Here is a 24,614-nt window from a genome sequence, read left to right on the forward strand (position 1 = left end):
TAGGGTGTTCAGCAAAAATAATTCAATTCCTGTTAACAATCATACAATCATATACCTTTCTTCTCCCCTCAAAGATCCCACAGTCCAGTTTATTGACTTCAAGAATAGCTCAGGGATTTTTTTCCGCCTGCTAACAATGAAATCCAGCTAGTTCATTGGTAAAACTTGGCAACTGGTTGGTGTATCAATCCAAGTTTGCTCTACAATTTACAGCAAGGGTAGGGGCTTGCTGAAAGTGTGGATTGAAAAACAGGATTTGAGGATTAAACAGTTTTAGGAAGGTAATCACTGATAAAGCTGGAATTTAGAATAGAATAGAACAGAACAGAATCATAGAATTGTTTAGGTTGGAAAAGACTTTTAAGATCATCAAGTCCAACGGTTAATCTAGCACTGCCAAGTCCACCGCTAAACCACGTCCCTAAGCACCGCATCTATGCAATTTTTCAATACTTCCAGGGATGGTGACTCAACCACTTCCTTGGGCAGCCTGTTCCAGTGATTGACAACCCTTTCAGTGAAGAAATTTTCCTAATATCCAATCTAAATCTCCCCTGGTGCAACTTGAGGACATTTCTTCTTGTCCTATCACTTCTTACTTGGGAGAAGAGACCAACCCCCACCTGGCTACACCCTCCTTTCAGGTACTTGCAGAGAGCGATAAGGTCTCCCCTCAGCCTCCTTTTCTCCAGAGTAAACAACCCCAGTTCCCTCAGCCACTCCTCATAAGACTTGTGCTCTAGACCCTTCACCAGCTTCGTTGCCCTTCTCTGGACATGCTCCAGCACCTCAATGTCCTTCTTGTAGTGAGGGGCCCAAAACTGAACACAGTACTCGAGGTGCAGCCTCACCAGACCCAAGTGTAGGAGGACAATCCCTTCCCTACTCCTGCTGGCCCCACTATTCCTGATACAAGCCAGGATGCTGTTGGCCTTCTTGGCCACCTGGGCACACTACTGGCTCATATTCAGCCGGCTGTCAACCAACACCTCCAGGTCCTTTTCCACCAGGCAGCTTTCCAGCCACCCTTCCCCAAGGCTGTAGCGTTGCCTGAGGTTGTTGTGACCCAAGTGCAGGACCCGGCACTGAGCCTTGTTGGGCTCATACAATTGGCCTTGGCCCATTGATCCAGCCTGTCCAGATCCTTCTGTAGAGCCTTCCTACCCTCAAGCAGATCAACACTCCCACCCACCTTGGTGTCATCTGCAAACTCACTGAGGGTGCACTTTGGTAAGGACCTGGAAAATCATGTGGCTAAATGAGTGTTATTTGCTAATTGGCAATAGCAGCAAGGCTGCCCTCCCTTCTGGTCCTTCTGGAATCCCCTGGAAGCCAATGTCATGGGTGGCACTTGAGGCTACATTGGTTTTAGTTTTATAACTTCTTAGTAGTCTCAACAAATGAATGTATATTAAAGGAATTGAGTATAAATTAAAGTATAAAAGCAGAAAGAAACAAAGTGGATTTGGTTCTAGCACCCTTAGCCAGTAATTTCAGTGAGGTGACTGGAAGCACTGGAGTTGCTGGAATTTTGGTTTATTTAAAATAAAGGCACATGAGAACAGAATTGGATCCTTCTCATTTTGTCTTTCAAGTGTCTGTTACAATAAACTTCATGTGACAGAGACCATATACATCTTTTGTTCTGTACAACTCTGAGCACATTATTGTGATTCTGAAAATAACCACTAATCATTTTCTGAAGAATTGTCCTTTTTGATGAACCGCAGTGTATTTTCAGCTGCTTTTGACATTATGCCACTAAAAGCTGGTTTGCCTTTCAAGTGTATTTCCTCAGCTGTAGTTTGAGGTTCAGCAGCACAGTTGCTTGTGAGGATAAATGTCTTTGTCTGGAACATTTAGAGATTACAAGGTTGGGGAAGGAGTATGAGGGAGGAAGGTACTGGATGGGGTCCTTGGGATAATAAGGTATACTAAATTTCCCCCCCTTCCTCTGTATTGCTAATTGTCATGTGAGAGAAACTAAAATTATAGAATCACAGAATCATAGAACGGTTTGGGTTGGAAGGGACCTCAAAGATCATCTAGTGCCACCCCTCCTGCCATGGGCAGGGACACCCTCCACTAGACAAGGTTACCCAAAGCCCCATCCAACCTGGTCTTAAACACTGCCAGGGATGGGGCATCCACAACCTCTCTGGGCAACCTGTTCCAGTGCCTCACCACCCTCACAGTGAAGAATTTCTTTCTAACATCTAATCTAAATCTGCTCTCTTTTAGCTTAGACCCATTACCCCTTGTCCTATCGCTCCATGCCCTTGGAAACAGTCCCTCTCCAGCTTTCCCTTTCAGTGAAAGGTGCCCTTCCAGTACCCTTTCAGGTACTGGAAGGTGCTATAAGGTCTCCCCAGAACCTTCTTTTCTCCAGGCTGAATCACCCCAACTCTCTCAGCCTGTCTTCATAGGAGAGGTGCTCCAGCCCTGTGATCATCCTTGTGGCCCTCCTCTGGACTAAGAGGAGCTTAGCTACAGTTTTCTGATGGAAAAAGTTTTTCATAAGAATGCTAGTTAACCAATGTGATTTTTTCTGAGGGCACATATCAACTGTGCAGAAAGACAAGGAGACGACCCTGGTACCTGGCTGGGCTGGAGCCCATGTCTGCTCTGCCAGCAGGCTCCCTGGTGGCTACAGACTTGTTCCCGTCTTCTCCACCTCAGATTACATGGTTATATTAGATTGTGTCTACATTCTTTTGGAATTTTGCTTGATATTTTTCTATATTACACTCTTACAGTTAGAAATTTCTCATTGCCAAACCATCCTTTAATCTGAGTGAGTTCTGACTTGAGTAGAAGTAATCCATGGGGGTACTGACTGAGCAAGTCAGCAGTTACTGATGAAAACAACAGTTTTGAAATTTCCTGATTTGTAACCCAGAGATATTAAATGAAAAATATATATACTATATACATAGTGATTCAGTGAGGACTGCTATAGTACATTGCAGTTATTAAAATAAAAATGAAATTTTATAAAAATTGTGTTTGTTATTATCAATGTCATTAACTGATCTGATAACTTCTACTGTAAAGTATTTCAAATTCCTTCTAGTTCAAACAGAGACACATTGTTGCTTTAGCTATAGCTAACTGATAGTGATCTTAAATATCCACTCTAGTCATCATTTCTGGTTTTTTCAGTGCAGGTTTACATGCAAATGTTTCTTTGGTGGCTAAGTGTGTGTTATATATTCTTCTTGTATATTAAATTTATGTGGTTGGTATTTATGTAAATTTATATAATTCATATTTATTATTCTAAATTAACAGTATTTACTTTTATTACTAAGAGATTGGTACAAGATGAAATGTCTCCTTTTTTTTTCACTCTGAGTGTATTTATTTCGGAGTCTTGTAATAGTAGTTAGTTATGAGATGTGGCTGAGGAGCCTGTAGTGTATCTCTGGGGAGGTAGGCAGCTTTCAGGATACTCATAGTTTCATTGAGTACCTGGGTAAAATTTCAAAAGGTGCTAAAGAGTGCCATTGAAAGTAGTGATTCTGTGTTAAATCATCTGTCTTGCAGCTGTGGAAACTGTAATGAGAAAAAGCACGATGGGTGCAGTATATTAATGCCCGTCCTTCCCCTCTCTCACAGGTGACAGCACTAGCACTCATCTGGCTGCTGGTGGAAGGATGCTTTCTGTAGGTGGAGGTGTTTAATTGCCTGCTCACTTCCTTACCTTTGGTCCCTACCCAGGGAACTTTTTCCTTCACAAAGCTGCTAATTGTAACAGAAGCCTATAAAAGTTCATTGGGGAAATGAAGTTCTGTGTTTACAGTAGACTGTAATTTGAAAGGTAGCCAAATGCTGAGTGCATCCAAATACGTTTCCCAAATTTACTTTAGTGTGAATATAATTAACTTCAGTGTCTATAACTTGCTCTGCCAGTACCAGCATCACTGCCAATATTAAGAGGGTTTTTTTTTTTACAGGTCAGGGTAATTATAAGCAGCATAACAGTCTTAAATGAGCTAATAAGGGTAGCAAAGAGTTATAGCAAAATCTAAGTGCAATTTAGCTTGTCAGGTAACCATCTCTATGTCACGGGAATACTTTAATAGTATTTACATTATAGCGAGCAAGTTATTATTTTTTAGAGCAAGGATCCTTTCTTTTATTCTTTCTTTTTCTTTTTTTTTTTTTTCTTTTTTTTTTCTGTATTTCCTTATGGATATGATACTGACTAAATATCCTGGTATTTATACTAGTTCACTAAAACACTTCTCATGGTACAAAGCTGTATGAAATGCCTAATCTTGAGATTCTTTGAGGATTTGCAAGTGGGATCAAAAAAGAAAGTCCCCCACCCTCAAGAAGTTCACAGATAAGAAAAACAAGATGTATCATTTGCAAGACAAGCAAAAAAGAAGCCTGTAGATAAGCAAAGGAAATATCTTCCTAGTGAGAGATAGGTAAGGATTGTTAGTAGATAAGTCATATTGACAGCATGCCGAAGTGTTTGTCCCAGAGTGACCATGCAGATGCCTATGAACTTCTGAGCATTTCAAACTTCATCAAGAACCTCCAAACTTGACCTGGAAGTGTGCAGGCTCTGCAGGTTGGCAAGGCTCTCATGCTGCTAATAGAGAATGCTTTACTTTTTCACTTGTTTCTGACTTTTTTTAAACTTGCAAAACATTGCTTCTGGGTTTTAGAATTTTCATTACATTTTCTGCAGCTGACTCTCTGGAAGGTTGATGTGAGTGGGAATAGAATTTCACCATAAGCTTCTGCCATGGTCCATTCATGTGGCTTTATAATTCTATAATATAGTGAATGCAGTCTATAATATGATAACTATATAAAAAAAAAACTTTTGGATATAGTTATATTATAGGACTGCATTCACGATTTTATAGAATTACAAGTTTTGGATATAGAATCCAGAAACTTCCTGGAAACTATGAAGCTATGACAGTACTTGGGAGAGTTTGCCTCAGACTCAAGAAAACTCAATAGAAACTCTTGTCTTTGAACTTAGCTGGTTTGTAATTCACTTACCATACAGAAATATATGAATACAATTTACCTCAGGAGTTTGTTTGTTTGTTTTAATGAAGCCAATGGTTGAGATGGAATTTTAGAAGTCTCAGAATAGAAATTTGGAAGACCTGATCTGTGTCCCATTTGTGCTGTTAGAAGATTTGGAAGAGTACTGGTCAATGTATTTGAACGGGGAAGACTCTTCAGACTGCTGAATAGGCTGGTGCATGGATTTGCCTCTTGCTACATAAATGTTGGGAATAAGAGTCTGTTGGAGTGAGGCGAACGGAGAGTCCATGTCGTTCCTGGGGGTGAGGTGGGAAACTTTTCTGGGGCCACAAGTCTCACGCCCTTGGTGCTGTGTTGCGTTTTGCAGCAGAATATGAGTAGAAAGGGCAGAGATGGGACAGCAGTACTACAAAGCACAACAGTAAATTAATTTTACAAGCCTGTGTACTATAATGGTGTCGTTCTTACAGAATTGTTAAGCCAGGAGGACAGATGACCATTATTTGTTTATAAATATGAAACACAATCTGATGCCATTAACTGAAGTTAATGAAGTTACTAACCAAACATTTTCCCTCTTAACCTGAAACTTGTTTCTTTTTCCATTGTCGCCTTTATAGTATCTACATGTTACCAACTAAAACCTATGCATGTGTGACAGGATCTGGTTCTGTCTTCATTTGTCCTGGCTTTAGCTTCACTGGTCTCAGGGATTTTGCCACTTCACAGAAGTGTTAACTGTGTTGCAACCTCTTCAAGTGATTTCAAAGTGAGAGTTAAAAAGTGAGATGATGTGGAGCAAGGGTGGGTTTTGTGTGTGCACGCATGTGTCACATTAAGGCTGGCAGGTCTTTGGTGCTATTTCTGTAGTGGCTTCCAGTAAAATGGGTTTGCTCTGTTAGATGGAAAGTAAACTTGACATTTTGTTGAGTCTGAAGCAAACTCCTCCAAGCATCTTATTGTCTGCTGAGGTTTATATCCCTACAATGTACTGCTACCAGATGCTGTTTCACCATTTCTGAGAGCTCTGAGAACAAGAGGTACACTTCCATAATTAATAATAGAAAACAATTTCCTTTTTAATTTTAACGATGCCAGAAAAGATCCAGTCCATCATGCTTTGTGAGCCAGCTCCTAGCAGCTGCTGAATAATAGAGAGAAGACTCCAGCTTGCTTTCTCTCCAGTGGATATACCACGTTCCTTGTCATTCATTAATCCCTGCTTTCATGCAAGTTCATTGAATACAATTGGTGGGTGATAGGTACCTTACTGCCTGAAGGGTGCTTTGATTCGCATGTTCTAGTGTTACCCTTCCACCACTGTATACTTGCAAGTACTTGAGGAAAAAGTAATTACAGTGTAGATTAACTTGCTGAATTTTCTGACATTCATAATGTTCCCTACAAAATTGGCTTCCGAATTTGTAGTCACATGCTTTTCAAATAGTGTTGTCAGTAGTTACCCTGCCAGGAGAAGGAATACAGAGTTCTAGAGTTTCTGATTCCAGAGATTGTTTGATGCTTTGCTTTGGCTTCCCGCTGCAAGCTGGAAAAACTTCATCTTTCTTGTATCTCTGTGGTGTTGCCATCTGCCATTGGGGTGAGCAGGGAACTCATTTTAGAATTGGTTAAGTCGTCTGCCAGTTTGGGACCTTGGCTCAAAACCAGTGCATTGCTGACCTGAGGGAAAGCAGAGTACCGAACAAATTAAAACTAGAAGTGTATTTCATCCTTCCAGCTTAGATTTGAACTTAACCTTCATTTTGGTGTGTGTGTGTTTTTATACATCTTGGAGGATTAATTAAATGTGGCTATACTTCTGTGGTAAAGATTAGTTATACTTCAATTTATAGAGGAAGAAAGCTGTCCTGCTTGGACCTCTCACAATGCAGGAGGGCTGCTACCAAGATGTTAAGCCACCTTGGCACACTTGTGAGTCTGGCCTGCTCCGTGGAGGTCCCTGGCTCTGGGACCCTTTAAGCTGTTGGGGATGTGCTCCAGCTGACACCCACCTATAATTTCTATGGATACAAGAGGTCTCTGTAACACAGGGGGTCCCTGTTGGAGACAGGACAAGGGAATATTTGCTTTTTATACATGTCTAGACACAATAGTTTCTTCTCAGTTTGTTAAAATAAGAATGCTTCTTATAGGTCTTACAGGTATCAAAGCTGGTGTTGTAACATGAGCTTCAGAGAACATCTTTACAATGGGTGGCTTTTGCAGTGTTAAGTGGAGGCTGGCTGTAGGTTTGTGTAAAGGAGGAGTTCCATTTGGGCAGGAAATGACAGTTGATCAGAACAGGGGAAAGGGGCTTTTAATCACCGGGGCACAGGAATAGCCTTGTTGGATTAAGTGCAAACCTGAGGGGAAAATAATGATGACCAGAGAGAAGCATCATTAAATATCAGAAGGGGTCATTTAGAGAGAGCCTTCCAAGGAATTTACATTCATGGCCAAACCCTCTGGCTCCAGAAAGCAATGGAGGAGTGAGATGAATCATCAAGGCTACACTGGCTTTGGATAAAAAGTAAGAATCTAGATCTGAGATGAGGGAAGCAGAAGAACAGCGGAAAGATTTTCAAGGTGTCTGTCTAGAATATGGTGGCTTCATATAGGGAGCTGGATCACCAGCCCTATGACTGGCCTTAGACCTAGAAGTGAGGGCTTACCTATAGGACGGTTACTACTCAAAATTAGGGCATTTTTCCTCAAAGCTGATAAAGGTTGCAAGAAGAAAGCAAATGTTCAGGGCAAAACCCAGGATTTCGTGGTGTACTCTCATGGCTGATCTCTCTTTTGTCCTGGATGAGAAGCACTAAGCAACTAGACAGATATTAATTTGTTACGTATATTGCTGTGTCATATTTGTTTTAGTTATAATCTTCTGTTTCGGATTTGTTACCCAAAAGTATAACTATATGTCTTACCCAAACGCATTTTTTAAAACCCTTGTGCTTGCCTAGTGCTGGAGAAGAGGCTGAATGGGCTAGCAAATAGCTGGCAAATAGCGGGTGCTGTATTTTCATGGTGCTAGCGGGACATGCAGCACCTCTGTGGAACTTCTGCCTTGTCATGAGTGAGTGTACAGCTCCAGGCTGTGAAGATCAGTGTGCAGCTGGTACTGTCAAGTGATGGGAGTTTGGGAGGAACTTTTTCCTGACAGCAGTACCATGGTGCTTCTTCTGACCGTGATATGACAGTTATGATGGTGCTTGAACATGGTCTGACAGACCATGGTCTGCAGTGTTCCTGGGCAAGAGGAGGAGTGATGACTTTGTCACAAAATCATTGTTTCCTTTGATAGATAAAATTGTGAAAGAAGCCGGGTGATGAGATTGAAAGCAATCAAGAAGAATCTGTAGTTTAACAGAGCTCAGGTCGTAGGTTAAACCTAGAAACTGTGCTCTGAACTTCAGTTCTGAGGGATGTCCCAACCTTGAGGATGGGAGACTTGAGGCTGGAACATGGAGATAGGTTTGACAAGTAGAAAAAATAAAATTCTGATACTATCTTGTAAGCAAGATTAACTTTCTTGATGAGTTGTCAAACCATAGAGGCTACAATCCAGAATAAAGCAAAATTAATAAAAGGATATTGATGAAGTTGTGGACGTAGCAATCACTCTGCTGCAGGACTTGAGTGTCTTCTTGAATGAAAGAAACACATGTTTAAAATACATGCTGCTGACAGACAGAACCAAGCTGGGAGTTTTGTTTTACCGATGACCACTAAGTAAACAGAAAGACTCATTTAATTGACCATGTCAGACTCTGTTTTGTGATAAAAAATGCTGTGTCTTCATTCAAGTATCAGTTAAGTGGATATTTTCCTTCAATTGCTGTCTAATGTTGTACTAATATAAAAGGAAAGAATAATACTCAAGTAGATTATCAGTAAGAAATGATTTTGTGTCTAGGAGCATTATTTATCCAACTTTGCATAGTTGGACTCAACTCAAGACTCCTGGCAGTCCCGAGTAATAAAAACCTCTGGAAAAATGGGCCAACTTGTCCTAAAGATGGACTGAATGCCAAGAAACAGGAACATCAGATTATTGTAGCCTGGTTTCCTAATGCACTTTCTTATGCTGTTAGCTGACGTCTAAGAAGGCATCAGCACCAGCTGAAGCTTTCCTTGTGACTGTGGCATTTCAAAGGGCATTCTCTAGTGTCTAATAAAAGGTATGTCCTCACGATGTAGTGTCTCCCTCAGCAGGGACGCTGATAAGGTATCTCTTCTCTACTGGGATGCTATTTTCATGAAGCTCGTGGGACCTTAGCAGGTTACTCACCCCTGCCGCACTGTCTGGAACCAGGCAGTAGGTCCAAAAAGTTACTGTGGGTTGGGAAAATAGACACAAACTGTTACACACCTTTTCCAATGTGATGGCGTATGTCTCGCTGATGTGTGGAATCAGCCTAAAAATAATGTTTAAGAGTCAAGAAGTAATTACATTAATGATTGCTGGGAAATGCAATAGAAATGAAAGATACAGCAGCTGGCTAGAAAATGTTGGTTTAGCAATGTTGTCCATGTTAACTTATTAAAATATTGTGCACTGTTTTTCACCATTTTATTCCCCTCTTTGAATTATTCATCTAAATTACCCATTGATTATAGCAGCTATTTGTTAGCTTTTGGATGAACTAGAGGAATTTTTTTTCCCTTTCCAAATAGCAGGGCCAGCAGGCTCTCCGTGCTGGCGGTACTTTAACAGGCAGGCTCTTCCCAGAGAACGGTGCAGTCTACAAGACGTCCAGCCATGCCCCTCTGTGAGATGAGCAATTCCCGTGCACCCTCTAGTAATCTTCCCTATTCTGAATGAGTTTTTCTTTGCTTAAACTCCACAACTCTCTTGATGAGTTACTGGCTTGGACTGGCTATTCTAGTATTTCCTATCGGCCTTTAGAAGAAAATGTGAATGGCTGTTCATAATAGTATAAATAAATATTTTAATAAAGTTTATAAACATGCAAAATGGATTTCAGAATGAAAGTAATTTATGTTGTCATAGTGCAGATAATAGCATTTATTGGCAGAGGTTGGCCAACTGTGAAAATTTGGTTAAAAAAAATGAACATCAGTAAGTAATGCAAAACTGAGGTTTTTTACATTTTTAAAAACATTGCAAAATTCTGCTAGATTGTTAACAATTCAGAGAAATGTGAATGGGTGAGAACGAGTACCCCACTATTCAGAACTGCACCCTTCATGGGACTCAGGAATGGATCCACCTTTTGTCCCCACAGAATGTTTTTGGAAATGCCTCACATTCTTGCAGGTTTTGGCAGCTTTCTTAATCCCCTGTCTTACTGTGTGGCCCGTCTTCCAGGCAAACTTGCCACACCTGCTGCCAAGTCACAGATGAATGCAGAAGTAGTTGGCAGAACCAGATGTCCAGAGGCAAAGGACCTCTGTGTATTTTGGCATATTCCTTGACAGCTTCTGGAAGGTCTTCTGCAGATAATGTTTGGTATTTCCAATATTGCCCATGTGTAAAGCACAAAATTACCCTAGTGATAGGAAAAAAGTGGTAGAGATTCAGCAGGAAGAGAATTCTCTCTAATGTAGGTAAGACACTAAGGAAGTGAATTAGACTTTGCTCTAAATGCAAGTTAACCTGTGCAGATAGTAAAAAAATGGTTTAATTTATCCTCAAAGCCAAGGAAATCTGGTCCCGAGAAAGTGCCTTCAAATTAATCACACTGCATTATTTAATGGCTATAAAATTATCAGTCCCTTTGGTATCTGTTAACAGGTTCCCCTGTAATTGCTGCGTGGTTTTCTAGGAGAGGAGAAATAGTAATTTTGTTGTTTAGAACATTAATCAGAAGCGAAGTTTGATGTGTTCTAAAGTGATATTCAGGTTACCAATGACAATTCCAGCCTGCCATATAAAGATTTTTTTTTTTTTTAAGTAGTCTGATTGTAGCCTGCACAGGTATTTTCAGCAGTAATGAAAAATCTGTCTTAAACACTGTCATTGCTGAGAACCTTTGAGAGTCCAAGCTACCTGTCCTCTAAAAATTGCTGTAATTGTTATGTTTTCATCCTTCTGTAAAGGATCCGGATGTGAGAAGCAGTTAGTAAGCTGACTTTGGGTTCTCCATGTGCATGACAGTTTGGCAGATAAGTTTTCTGCTGCTTAACCCCCCGTGGCCCCCAAGTAACGTCCTTTCAAACACTGCTAAATTAAACTTTTTCCCCTCTCACTGTCTTCTAAGCAAGTACGATGATTTGTACGTATTTCTCATCTCCTCTCTTCCATTTCTGTGCAAAATGCTTCACTTCCAGCATTTTTTTTTCCACTAGCACTTGTATTGTCATCACATTTGTCCACCAATGGGCTGATACTGTTGGCATTTTGGGAGTGATGGAGATGAGAAGCAGAAGGGAATCGTGTATGTCCTCAGACATTCAGCCTGGTCACCAAACTGAATCACATTGCAGAAGAGGTTAATTAGAAGTTAAAGACTCTGCAGTCTCTTACATTACTGAGTGTCTTCCTGCTGGAACAGGGGATGATTTGACGTTAACTTTTCTGTTTGTGGTTTGTCAGTAGTAATGAAAGTATCCTAACAAAAACCCATGGCGTGAACAACTTGTTTAATTTCTGAGTGTTTTGACTGAGAGCAAAGATTAATAAAAAATCAAATATTATAACTTTAATGATCACATATCATTTATAATTACTTGTGTGAATGAGCTGAGGCTCCTTACCATCAGTATTGACTCTGGTCCCATGGCTTAACAAAGCCGGAATAATGAAAAGTCACATTAAAAATCAGTGGGGAATTTTTAGCAAAGCATCAGACTATTGAGACAACTATTGTTCTGACGGCTACCTTTGCTCTAAGCTGAATCAGATCAGCTATTGCTATGCTTTGTCTGACTCAGAATTTAAACAATTCAGTGTCAGTGTAAGTAAGTCCACTGTTGTTGGAAAACATATTTTTAAACTTGCATTTTAAAAAGAATTAACTCCTCAAATGCACTCAGAAGGGAGGACAAAAGCAACGGGGGCTTACCAAATAACCCTGTGGTGTAAATTATGGAGCGGCCAGCCCTGTCCCTTTGTATTTGAAGAGCAAAAGCTTATGGGTAGTGTTGGTGGCTAGCTGCCTCCCGAGCTGTCCGGAGGCATGTGGGGGGCTCCCGGGTGACGCACCGGCCCCGCGGGTGTGGGGACGTGCTCGCTGCTCGCTTCTGAGCAGGCTGCAAACATGCTTTAACGTGAAACTCTGCTCTTGAAGGGCAGATGAAGTGAGAAAACCAAACGGGTAAAGGATTTTCAGAGACAGAGCTGTCATTGGTTTCGGCAGGCAGAATTTTACTCTGACTTTTATCTTCTTTCATTTATTTTTATGAGTGAGCGTGCTTGACAACGTGGTAAACAGGATCAGGAGGGAGCTCACGGAGTCTCGCAGGACACCAGCCTGCTCCAGCCGCCATCACGTGCCAGGCACAACATGACTCTTACATATGTAGTGTTTTCTAGAAATTGCCTCCGTGCTGCCCCTAACCGGAGTGAAGAAATGTGGGCTTGTTTGTGTTATTTCTGTTAAGCCTTTTCTATCATGACTTTGCTCTTATTACATCCTTTGAACAAGGAGTCGGCATTAGAAAAGGGAGACGTCCTCATTGCTGTATGCATGTGGAAATACAGATTTTGAAAGCTGCTCTTTGAAAAATTTGAGATACCCAAGTCAAGGCTGGCTGCATTTTTAGTCTTTTTTTTTTTTTTTTTTAATTCTAAAATTGCTGTTTTAACCCCTTTGCACCAGAACGCCACAGAACAAATCTATTTGAGGGTTTATCTAAGTTTCTAAATTACATGCAGGACATGATGCCACACACTTTCTCTTAAACTACTAGTTTCTTTTTACGTTTTTCTTCCCTTCTATTTTCTGGTGTGGATGTAACACCTGCTTTGTGTATCTGCTGAATGCTTTGTCACTTGGTTTCTGGCTAATCAGATCTGCTGAAGGGCTTTGCCGCTCTTATGCCAGGAGATTTGGTTCAGACTTCCGAAGCAATTGCACAGGTTATTCAAAGGATTTATTTTCTATCCAACAGATATATTCTTTATCGCATTAGATTTTGCCAACTTTGTCCTTTACAGCAAGCAGCATAAAATTAAACCAATATGACCTTTTTAAAACTGGTTTAGATGTTGTGTCTGTGTTGATTCAGGAGGTATTCATTTATAAGTAATTTCAAGATAAATATTCACTGAATATCTTATTTTTTTGCACTGACTGTATAATTTAATATAAATTGTTAAACCTTGGAGTCGTTACATTGTACAAATACTGTAAAGCTTAAAATGTGAACTTGCAAATCAGGGAACAGACAGCAGGAATAAATGTGCTGTGTGAATTCTACAATTGCCTGTTATTCTCCTTTTAGCAAATATGATGATAAGCTGATCTGAATTGTAACCAAGCCATCTATAAGAACTAATGGCTGGAAGTTAAAGAAGTGCAAATTCCATTAAGGAGTGTGATGTCCTGAAGGGCGTATCGGAGGAAGGCTCACTCCGTAGCCTTCATCTTTTACCGTTTGCCTTGACGCTGGCTGCTGGGCACGTAAGAGATGTGATACATGCCTAAATGGAGCTTGTGATCTAACCTAAGGTAGCTGCTCTCGTGAATTAAGTAAACCATTTTTTTTTTTTTAAAAGTTGGTGAGCACTGATGAAGAAAAAAATGCTCAGGAATGTGGTGGGTTTATTCCCGGAGCTTTGCTTTCACATTTACAATGATATCTGAAACCAGGTCAGTTTTATGCTTCCTTTTTTTGCTTATGTGGAGGCGGATATTTTTCACACATCTGCTTTTTTCGGTGCTAAGTTCTATATGGATCAAATCTTAAGTAACTTAGCAGCAGATGAATATTTTACTGGCTATGTCTACACAGTCTGTTGCAGGCTGCTGAGTCTCCGTGCTCCTGGTGGTCTGCAGCCCACGACGCCTACGGTGGGCTGCCATGGCTGAGCTGCTGCAGCTTTGCAGGGCTCTGGGGCTGCCACTGGGGCCACTGGAACCAGGGTGCCACTTGCCAGGGCAAGGAGAAAAGTTTCTTGCCTGTGCCTGCTGAGTATTGTAGGGATTGACCCACAGCCAGCCAGGAAAAGCCTCTGTAATCTGACAGAAGAACCCTGATTAAACGAATCTGGATTTTGTTTGCTAAACGCCTTCTGTACACCAGCAAACTCTTAGTTTATTTATTACCTTTTCAACCATAATATTTACCATTATTGGTTAATATAATGTTAACTGTTAAATAGTTTGTAAAAATAGGGGAATTTTTTCTTTCCAAGAAAAGTATTTTCCCCATTTTTGGGCACACAATATTTCCCTGTTCTTCCCTGCCTAGCTGCTGCAATTTATTAAAAAAAGTCAGGCTGTAAATAGTTCTGCTTCCATGCAATGTTGAGCATGGCAGCATTTCAGAGTTTGAAACTGTATCTAGAGGGGTCTAGGCTTGCTTTCTCTCCTTCTCTCCTTCCCTCCTTTCAACAGACTGATGTTCTGATCCCTGATACACCTTTGCCTGGGATTATGTGGGCTGCAAGAAACGGAATTTGACCTATGATTTTTAAGGTGTGCAATACAGCTGTCAACAACTGGAAACAGGGTTAATATCCTAGACTAAGGAAGGACAACTGCCTCTGAAATATTGTGCTCATTTTCAAGTTCTAGACTTGGCAGCAACAATAAAATAAAAGTTACAGACTTTTGTTTGGTGTGAATATTGGATGCATGCGAAAGGATCATCAGTAAAGCATTTATTTTAATGCAGAACAGATTCATGAACCTGTGACACATTTTATATGAAGAAATTGTTCAGTGGGAATGGACTATGGATTTGGTACTTAGGGGTACTGGGGTGTTCGCAGAATTCAGTAGAAGCTACTTCTTTTCTTTCTTGCCTTCAAAAAGAAAATGCAGTCTCTGTAGCAGTGTATACCTTCCCATTACAAAGCAAGAAGCCAGAAAGGCAGAGCAGAATTTTCCCCTGAAAAATTCTTTTCACTACTTTAACTGGGTTTTTGTGCTTGATTAAAGAGGCTTTGCTGTCATTGGACTTGCACACACACTCATCCCACTTCAATTTCTCCCGTCCTCCACCTTGTCAACAGTCACATTTCTGTAGGGTGAAGATGAAGTGTGAAGAAAGATGATTTGTGCCTTCTCTTTCCATTTTTTCTTGCTTTCATGTTTATACAAAGGCTGAATGAATTTTCAGTGTTCTTGCATGCCGGTTTCCTGCTTATGAGTTGTTTTCCAATAGCACCCGCAGGCCCACCCTGTGTGCATGGACACAGATCGGCAAAGGGTGCGAGAAAAGACGATGCCATCTGGGGAACTCAGGCAAAGAAAAGCGAAGTGGCTTTCCCAGCATCAGGCAGAATTATGTCACAAAGCTGAAATTTGAGATAAAAATATTGAGTTTTTCTGAAGCGTCAGTGCAGACTGTCCTCTCTTGGTTTGCATTTGATTTTTGAAACTCAAATATTTTTCACTAATCCTTGGCCTCTGCATCTTCCTCCCAGTCACAGGCAGTTAGAGATTGAAGCATATTCCGAAGTCGCAGACAGTCACAAACACATGAAATGTAAGGAAGTGAGAGGACAGAGGGTGCTTTAGTTCAATCAATCAATCAAATCAATTAATTCAGTTGCTCACTGAGGAATTTCTAGTGTCTAGTTCCTATTTGTGGAGGCGTGGTGGTATAGGTACACCTATACTGATGGGAAAGGCATCTAGTACAGTAGCCTACCTTGATCTGATAAAGTGAAATGAGCCATACCAGAGGAAAATCATTTTACCAGTGTTTCTGCCTTTATGCTGCTAAATCATTTCTTCCCTCTGTACTAGGCAGAGTCTATTTGTGGTACAGAAATGGTCTGACAGTAGATGTTCTGTCACTGTAATGAATTTGCTGTGGTTGTCCTGACGTCAAAATTAAGCAAGAGTTAAAACAAAACTTGTTTCCCATGTTACTTCCTCGAAAAGGGACAGGAAAGCTGTGGTGGGTTGACCCTGGCTGGGGGCCAGGTGCCCACCAGAGCCGCTCTGTCACTCCCCTTCTTCATTAGACAGGGGAGAAAAAGTATAGCAAAAAGCTTATGGGTCGAGATAAGGACAGGGAGAGATCACTCACTAATTATCGTCACGAGCAAAACAGACTGAACTTAGAAAGGAAATTAATCCAATTCATTACCAAGCAAAACAGACTAGAGGAATGAGAAATAAAATCAAATTTTAAAACACCTCCCCTCACCCTCCCATCTTCCCGGGCTCAACTTCACTCCCGGCTTCAATCTCCGCCCCCCTCAGTGGCACAGGGGGACGGGGAATGGGGGTTACAGTCAGTTCATCACACGGTGTTTCTGCTGCTTTTTTGTCCTCAGGGGGAGGACTCCTCTCATCGTTCCCCTGCTCCAGCATGGAGTCCCTCCCACAGGAGACAGTCCTTCATGAACTTCTCCAACGTGAGTCTCCTCCACGGGGTGCAGACCTTCAGGAGCAAACTGCTCCAGCGTGGGTCCCCCACAGGGTCACAAGTCCTGTCAGCAAACCTGCTCTGGTGTGGGCTCCTCTCTCCAGGGGTCCACAGGTCCTGCCAGGAGCTTGCTCCAGCGTGGGCTTCCCATGGGCCACAGCCTCCTTTGGGTGCCTCCACCTGTTCCATAGTGGGGTCCTCCACGGGCTGCAGGTGGAATCTCTACACCCCCTCATCCTCCCTCCATGGGCTGCAGGGGGACAGCCTGCCTCACCATGGTCTTCACCACGGGCTGCAGGGGAATCTCTGCTCCGGCGCGTGGAGCACCTCCTGCCCCTCCTTCTGCACTGACCTGGGTGTCTGCAAAGTTTCTTACATCTTATCACTCCTCTCTCCAGCTGCAAAAGCTCTAACTGTTTTTTTTCCTTCTTAAATATGTTATCACAGAGGCGCTGATTGGCTTGGCCTTGGCCAGCGGCGGGTCCGTCTTGGAGCTGGCTGGCATTGGCTCTATCAGACACCGGGGAAGCTTCTAGCAGCTTCTCACAGAAGCCACCCTGTAGCCCCCCACCCCGCTTCTAAAACCTTGCCGTGCAAACCCAACACAAGAACTTAGATGTATGGGGCTCCCATTTGCGTAGGTTTGCTCTCTTTCCCCTAGTAGGTCAGATTTAGGTCTGCAACCGTTTTCTCTAATGAGTTATTTGCTTTGTTTTGGCCCGGTCAGTCTCCACTCCGGTAGGGTCACCAGTGTGGTGGGAGCACCAGCACCAGCACGTGCTGCCTGCAGAAGGTTGGTGGCTCGGCTGCAGGTGTCCATGTTCTCCTTCGCGTAGCGTGAGCTCCAGCTGTCTGAACCCCACCAGCTCTGCTGCAGAAAAGTGCTAGAAACTCTCCAGGAAAAAAAACACAGCCGTCTGGTGTCCTACCTAGAGCTAAAGCACAAGAGTCAAATTTGGCACTTGGTCGGTTGATCAGTGGGATGGGGTTGATGATAGTCTTTGCTGTTTGCTGGTGATGAGCAAGAAGAAATAAAATTGGAGTGATACATGACTACAGGAAAAGTTGCTGAGAAAATGCTGTCAGACTGCAAGGGGCACCTGTTTATTCTTAGAAGTCTGCTCAGAGTGTCTTGTAATGTTTTTATGCTTGAACGTACATCTGAATATATCATTGTATGATCATCTGCATGACTTTTCTTTTTTTTCTTTCTCACAGTGCATGCCAATTAAAGGCCTTGGATTTGTGCTCGGAGCCTACAAATGTATTTGCAAAGCTGGATTCTATCATCCCAACATCTTCTCAGGGAAGAGCTTTCAGAGTAAGTGCCTTTGCTTGAGTTTAAAAAAAAAAAAGAAAAAAGAAAACAGTGCTAGCATTAATAATACAGGGCTCCTTTTTATCCTCATCAGGGTTATACAGTAAAATCCCAGTGGTTTGCAAGTCTCGGATTATATAATCACTTAAGGAGTTCTGGCCCTTTGGTTTGTCATTCACGGTACTCTTGAGGATCCTGTAAAACATACCCGCTTGAAGAATATTTGATTTGTAAATAAATTTAAAAACATGAAAAGAAGCCTTGCTATGGGGAAATAGAGATTTCTGGCATCTGTGCTCAAGCACAAGTATTGAGGAAATTAATCTAGTAATTTTCTCTTTGGTCAGGGCAAACTAGAATGCCCTAGCCTCTGGGTTTCTGCGGGCTTTAATTGTTTTCATTTTACTTCATTTGCAAAGGAGAATCCAAAGGAGCATCCAAACTCTTAATACTTGCTGATGAGGTATTGTAGGTGGGTCAAGCCTGAGAGTCTGGTTGGCTGTACGACGCGGATGACATATAGCTAGCTTATGCTTGCCCAGGACACATGTCGTATGGTACTTAGAGTGAGTTGTCCCCAGTAAGGGAAACACAACTTGGTTGATACTCAGCAGGGAAAATATATAAACTGCGTGCCCAGAGTTGACGTCTGTTACTTTCATCATATGTACATATGTGCATTTAGGGAGTGTACATAAGCATAATCTCTGCACAGATTTTGTGCCGAAATTGCTGCAGTTACACTAGTAGAGCTCATGCTGCAGTCACAGGTCTAAAGGTGTTGCTTGAAGGAGTAACAGGGCATCTCTGCCTCCAGCTTTTGAGTGAATACCATCCCCAGCTTCTTCGCGCCATCCTTTAGCAAAAGGTTCATGTCCTCAGCTCTCTCCTGCGGGAGCAGTTTGTATGAGATGCCCAGGGAATGACGATGAGTAGCTTTCACCAAGCTTGGTCCAGGACCATGTGTATTATCTCCTGCCTTGTGTGAACATAGCTGTTCCTTTTCCACTGTAGAAATACCTCTGGTAGTATTTAATGCTTAGTGTGCACTTCTGTGATACTCACAGATACAGATTCAGGTGTTTTGTTCTGGTAAATCATGTGCAGGATTATATGACACGGTACTTGTAAGAGCATGCCCCCATGCTACAGAGTACCTGATAATTGGGTTAAATAAATTATTTGGTGTGGACTCAAGAGGTGCAAATAAAGCTTCCAAGTTCCTTCCTATATTGGTTACTCATGAGCTCTGCTTTCTTACATAAAAAGTGGCAGGGGTTGTAGATGAAAGGTAAGTAACTTTTACTATTAGGAAAGCTTTAGAATTCCCTATTCGTTCGCATCTCTGAGTTCCAGATATTAAATACTTTAACCTGTGTCATGGGTTGGCCTGTTTTTTATTGATTTGATCTCGTTTGGATATAGATTGGCCAAGATATCTTACCCCTAACTCAGTAGATCTCGTATATATGTCATACCTCGTCTCTATACATGTAGCATAAATAGCACAGTGTGTTTGTTCAACAGTCTACCTCGTGAGTGTTTGTTCCCCTTCTCTTTTCATATTGTGGAGTGTCGCAGAAGGCAGCCTTGAGATAGTGCTTTTTCTCTGGGCTGTGTGAATCTTTTGGTAGATTAAGGATGATGTTTGGTTATTCCTGCAGTGCAGTGAGTAACGGTGGAGTTGGGATTTAACTCCTTGAATGAACATATAAAAAAAAGATCATTCTTAGATTTTTGTCGTTCCAGATGCCACAGAACACACAAAATAATGTGGCTAGAGATCATAGCAGCACTAGGGATCATTAGGGATGAGATTCATTTTATCTCATATCAGCTGTCTGAAATGTATATGCGTGTCTTAGTCACCTAGGTTTCAACTGCAGTCAGCAGTGAGAGCGTGGCTCCCCTGGAGGGTAATTCTGCTGCTTTAGAAAGGCAGAATTTGTCTTTAGAGGGGAAGAACAATGCTTCAGGCAAATAACCTTTTTTCTCCATTTACTACAGAAGGAGGAGCCTATATAGCTACCTTAGATTGGATATTTAGCTCCTAAATAGCTAACATAGAGCGAAATTTGTCTCCTGAAAGTGTTTGCATATGCTGATATTTTAGGGAGTGTAATTACATGATGTGGGGCCACTTTGATTTGGGCGTGTGTTACTGTAAGCTAACATAAACATGAGTTTTGAAACAGTCAGTAATAAAAAACTGCTTTAATTTATCCAGATGCAGCTCAATCTGCCAAGCTTTATAGGTGATTTCAAAAAATGAACAGTGAGACAGTTAGTGTGAGACTGGAAATGACTGGGAAGTAATGGGAGGAAAACCAGCGTTTCAAGGGAACTTTGCCCTGTCACCCAGCTTCATGCTGTAAAAAGGAAAAGATGATGTGGTTAAACCAGCTCTAGTACGTATGTGGAAGTTAACATGATGCTAATACAGGAATTCTAGACATGAATCCTGCAAGCAGTTTTGACAGAAACTGTCTTACCTGAAGATCTCTTTGTGGATATAGGTTGGTGAAGTCTGATGTTAAAAGAGATGAAACTGAGTAGAAATGTTGATTGTTTATAAAGTATTCCTAGGGGAAGAAAATAGAGAGGCAGGAAAGATTTGCAGGTCTCAAGATAAGATGTAGGTAGGTTGATGATAGATAGATAGATAGATACATAGAAAGAAAGAAAGAAAGAAAGGACCAGTTCTGTACTTCTGTGGATTGAAAAATTTGATGGAATGGGTTATATCTTGAAACAGGAGCATTTCTCAATGATACTGGGACTCTGCATCGCAGCAAAGTATGGTTAACTAGAGTTGCACATTGTACCTGAAGTGTCAGGCTTTTAAGCAGGGACACGGTTTTGCTTTAGGTCCAGATGAATGTTTTAGGTAGAGTCTGAAAGATAGCTGTATAAAATGGCTTTGCAGGGATATTGGACACTCTACATGGTTTGCTGGTGGGAAGGCTTAAAATATTGCTTATCTGCCTCCTCTGCAAACTCAGCTGGGGTCCTGGACACCAAGATGCAATATTGCATAAACAGTGTCCTCCATAGGAAAGATTCTGCAAATCAGTTGCTTTCCTGACTTAAAGCAGCCCTCTGTTGCTTTCGCAAGGAGGTTGCACAGCTTATCTTGCGGGTTCCCAAAGTGGGTGTGGGACAGGGACACGGCTGAAATTTAGGCTCTTCTCTTACTGAACAGGAAGCCAGGTAGGAGGCTGTTTCCCTCCCAAGGCTGAGTTTGTTCTTCAGAACTGACAGTGGCAAAATATGTAAAACCTTTTTATTTTTGTGGCTACCCTGCGTACTAGTGGGGCACAAAGTTATTGCTGTATTTCCAGGGTCTCTTTTGAGGACAGAAATTGATGTTAGAAAAAGATATATTTCATGTATGCAAGTTGCATTAACCTGCAAGTGCTTGAATACATAATTATGTACTTTCTCCTAATGGCTCAGTTTTAGGTAGCACTATTAGTATAGGTAGAATAGATTAACTGCTAACTACAGTTTGTGTCTCTGTACATTTTAACATTTTTGTAAGACCCTTCTCCAAAGTGTTTATGTTGTCTGCCTCATGGGGTGATCAGGTTTGCATTAGAAGATCCTCAGTAGAACAGCGGTGCTTTGTTCAACCTAAAATTCCATTCTTTAGCAATGCATCATCCATGTGTTGCAGAGATTCTGCTCAGCTCTTGCTGTTTGGATGTGGAACTTGCCCTGTACAAAAAGGTGCTTGCACCAGAAGAGCCTCTTTTGTTTGGATATGGGACTGTACTGTCTCTAACAGTGCTATAATCACATAAAAAGTCCCAAGAGGGGTTTCCAGTTCCATGGGAATTCCCATTTTTTAAACCTGCCTTTTGGTTTAGGTTCTTCAACAGAACTTGCACGTGCAGATCTTTGCACGTATGAAGGCTGTCCCTGACTTCAGTGATCCCTTTCTGGGGTGAGGATTATGCCCCTGGCTGATTACCAGGTTTTGATGCTTAGCAGGTCCGGTTACAGTCACACACACTGAGTGACTGCAGCATCGCTGATGCTACTGGTGTTGTTCCTAATTTATGCTGTAATAGAACAGGAGCAGAATCAATCTTTTGTTCTGCTCAGCATGTGCTATGCTCTCTTGTGTTCATCTGCTGAGTTTTGACTGGGGTCTGAGATGATTTTGTTTGGGATGGTAGCAGTCCCTGTCCTGGCACTTAGCAGTCTGTGGTGCCATTCTTACTTGGCAGGAAGATCTCAGCTGGCGATGCCGCAGCTGCCGAGGCACCCCTGGCATAGCTTAGGAGAACGAAAGCTGATGAAGAGTTACCCTCAGGAGACCATTTCAAAAACAGATGGGCCGATCAGACAGAAAAGTCAGACTGGGATGGAAGAGGGAAGAACTAGGAAAAAAATATAGTAGAGGGGACATAGCTGAAGCATTTAAGATTTTGTCTTATTTTTCCAGTACTCAAGCATTTTCCTTATTATACTTCATAGTAGTTTGTGTCCCTGTTTCTACTTCCCACCAATTCTTTATTCTTTTCTCCTTCCATTTCATCCTGGTTTTTTTGTTGTTAATGCATTTTATATTTTTTCTTTTCTTTTTTCCTTGAGGACAATATAGTACTTTTTTACACCTTTCTCATCCTCAATTTGAACTCCTGCAGCACAGTCAGTCTTCCAGTGTTTGCATCCATTTGTGTCAGTGCTAAAACCACTGCTGCCTTACACACAGAAGAATTGGCTTCTTGTCCTTCTACCTTACCAGTGTTTAAAATCTTTTGCCATCTTTTGGGGAATTTTTTTTTTTTTTTTTTCACTGGAGGAGGCATGTGTAATCCCAAAGAGCTGCTGAGATAGGAGAAAGTATGACACAGTGAAATCTCTAGCAGTGCTGTAAGAGGAAGTAACTTCATGCTTGGCTTGGACTGTCTATGGTTTGAATTGACATTACATTGACTTTGGTGAGGTGACAGGACCAGACGTAAAGGGCAGAAACATTCAAATACGCAGTGGGTGGCAGTGCCCTGAGACACGTAGTCAGGGCAAGGGTGTGGGTGGCTAAACAAGCTCCCAGTCAGTGGTAAATACAATGATCGGTTCTTTCCCAAGAACTTCTGTGAGAGGGTCTGAAAAATGTTCTTTCTTTTTGGCAAGGAGAAAAAACCAAAAAGATGGAGATTGTAAATAGTTCCTTGTCACATTGTGTCAAATCTCAAGTAGATCCAATTTGTCGGGTCTTTCTTATATTAGATATAATGAAGAATCATTTCAAAGTCAAAAGATATTCACCAGATAATCAGTCATAGCTGGCAGCGCAGTAGATGCATATCGATGATCTTCCTTTGTATACAGCAGACAGCATGACACCAGACACATCTAAGCAAAGGCTTGCTGTTGTGTTATGAGGTCATGTCCTTGGGATATTCACTGCAACATGCGACTGTTTATTGGCTCTTATCTCTCTAGTGTGTGATAAGCATGGACATGAAGAAACCTCCATGCATGACTCTCATAAGAGAATGCTTGATAAAGTGGATTATAATGTATTTGCAACAACTTTCAAGGTTGAACATTTCAGAAATAAAGTAAGAATATCAAGTTTAGGACCATGCAAAATTATCAGACCATATTCATATAATATTTGTGACTTAAGTACTCTCATAACTTTAGGTTTTAAATTATATTTTCTCAGTGGTTAAGTTTTTACACTGAAAAGAATTTATTTCGTTACCACAATAAAAATACACTAACAAATGGGTCATGCGTGGCTTAGAAATGTGATGTTTTAAAGAGAGTATTTAATCTGTTTGGAGATGGGTTAATCGAAGGCGACTCTTTACAGAAATTATAAAGGAACAGGTGGGTGGTGGAAAAGTAGGTTGACATGAGTGCAAATGTTGAGGAAAGAAAGTGGAAAACTTGGACAGTAGGTAATGCACTCTTGATTTGAATATGAGATGGGAGGTGGGAGACAAGCTCTTGAAGTGATAATGGCCTGAGGTCTATGGGTGTTTGGACTGAAAAGAAATTCCAGTCCTAGGATATCTTCACGATTAGTGTTCCTTAGAGGTTCTCCGCCTTCTTGGGATGCCCAAGCGCCGTTATTTCCCAGCATTTCCATTCCTGCCTCCCACAGTCTGGATCAAAAAGACACAACATCTCTTCTTACTGTCTGCTTGTATCTAAGGAAATTGGCTCCCAATTTGAGCCCACACTACTCTGCTACATTCAGGTTTCCAACACCTTTGTTTAGAATGAAGCTCCAAAGAGAAATCCTGCACTGAGGATGAGGAGCACTGGATTGCTGGAAGAGCATGCCAAATAAACAGACTTGAGTGTACAGCCTCTTTATCGCTTTCCCAGACTTTGCCTGTCAGCAAATGTGTGCTCATGCGCATTCGTACATAGATTAGAGAAAGCAAGAAATAAATACCCTTGTAGATAACCTTCTGCTTCAAATGTTTCAAGCTAAAAGTCTGAAGAGAGTTTCATAAGCCAATAAGCATGTGCAACATTGGTACAATAGGCTGTCTCTTAAATTAAGACTAAACAGTGCATGATTTACTACTTTCACTGACAGAGGAGGAGAATTTTGACTAAAGATATTGGAGCGATTCTCTAGTCTTGTGAAAGGTGAGAGAAGTTACCACAGGTTTTAACACACCATTGATTTGGCTTCAGCCACATTCTCTTGTTTCTGGAAGCTCCTAAGCCTGTCTTGCTTATATTAAATATTTTCAGTTTTCCTTCTTATTTAACATTATTCTTTTTCACGTCC

The 24,614-nt window shown here is 41.5% G+C and overlaps 1 protein-coding gene across 1 annotated transcript in view; it reads left to right on the top strand.

Annotated features, from left to right (window-relative positions):
- GPR158 (G protein-coupled receptor 158) overlaps positions 1-24,614 on the top strand; it is a 204,352-nt gene that overhangs the window by 73,012 nt on the left and 106,726 nt on the right. The window contains exon 3 of the mRNA XM_075746378.1: positions 17,749-17,851. Within this exon, the coding sequence (XP_075602493.1) occupies positions 17,749-17,851 (103 nt within the window). The remainder of the gene's footprint in view (positions 1-17,748; positions 17,852-24,614) is intronic.

Source organism: Balearica regulorum, chromosome 2, assembly GCF_011004875.1.
Source record: "Balearica regulorum gibbericeps isolate bBalReg1 chromosome 2, bBalReg1.pri, whole genome shotgun sequence".
Classification (NCBI taxonomy): Eukaryota; Metazoa; Chordata; class Aves; order Gruiformes; family Gruidae; genus Balearica; species Balearica regulorum.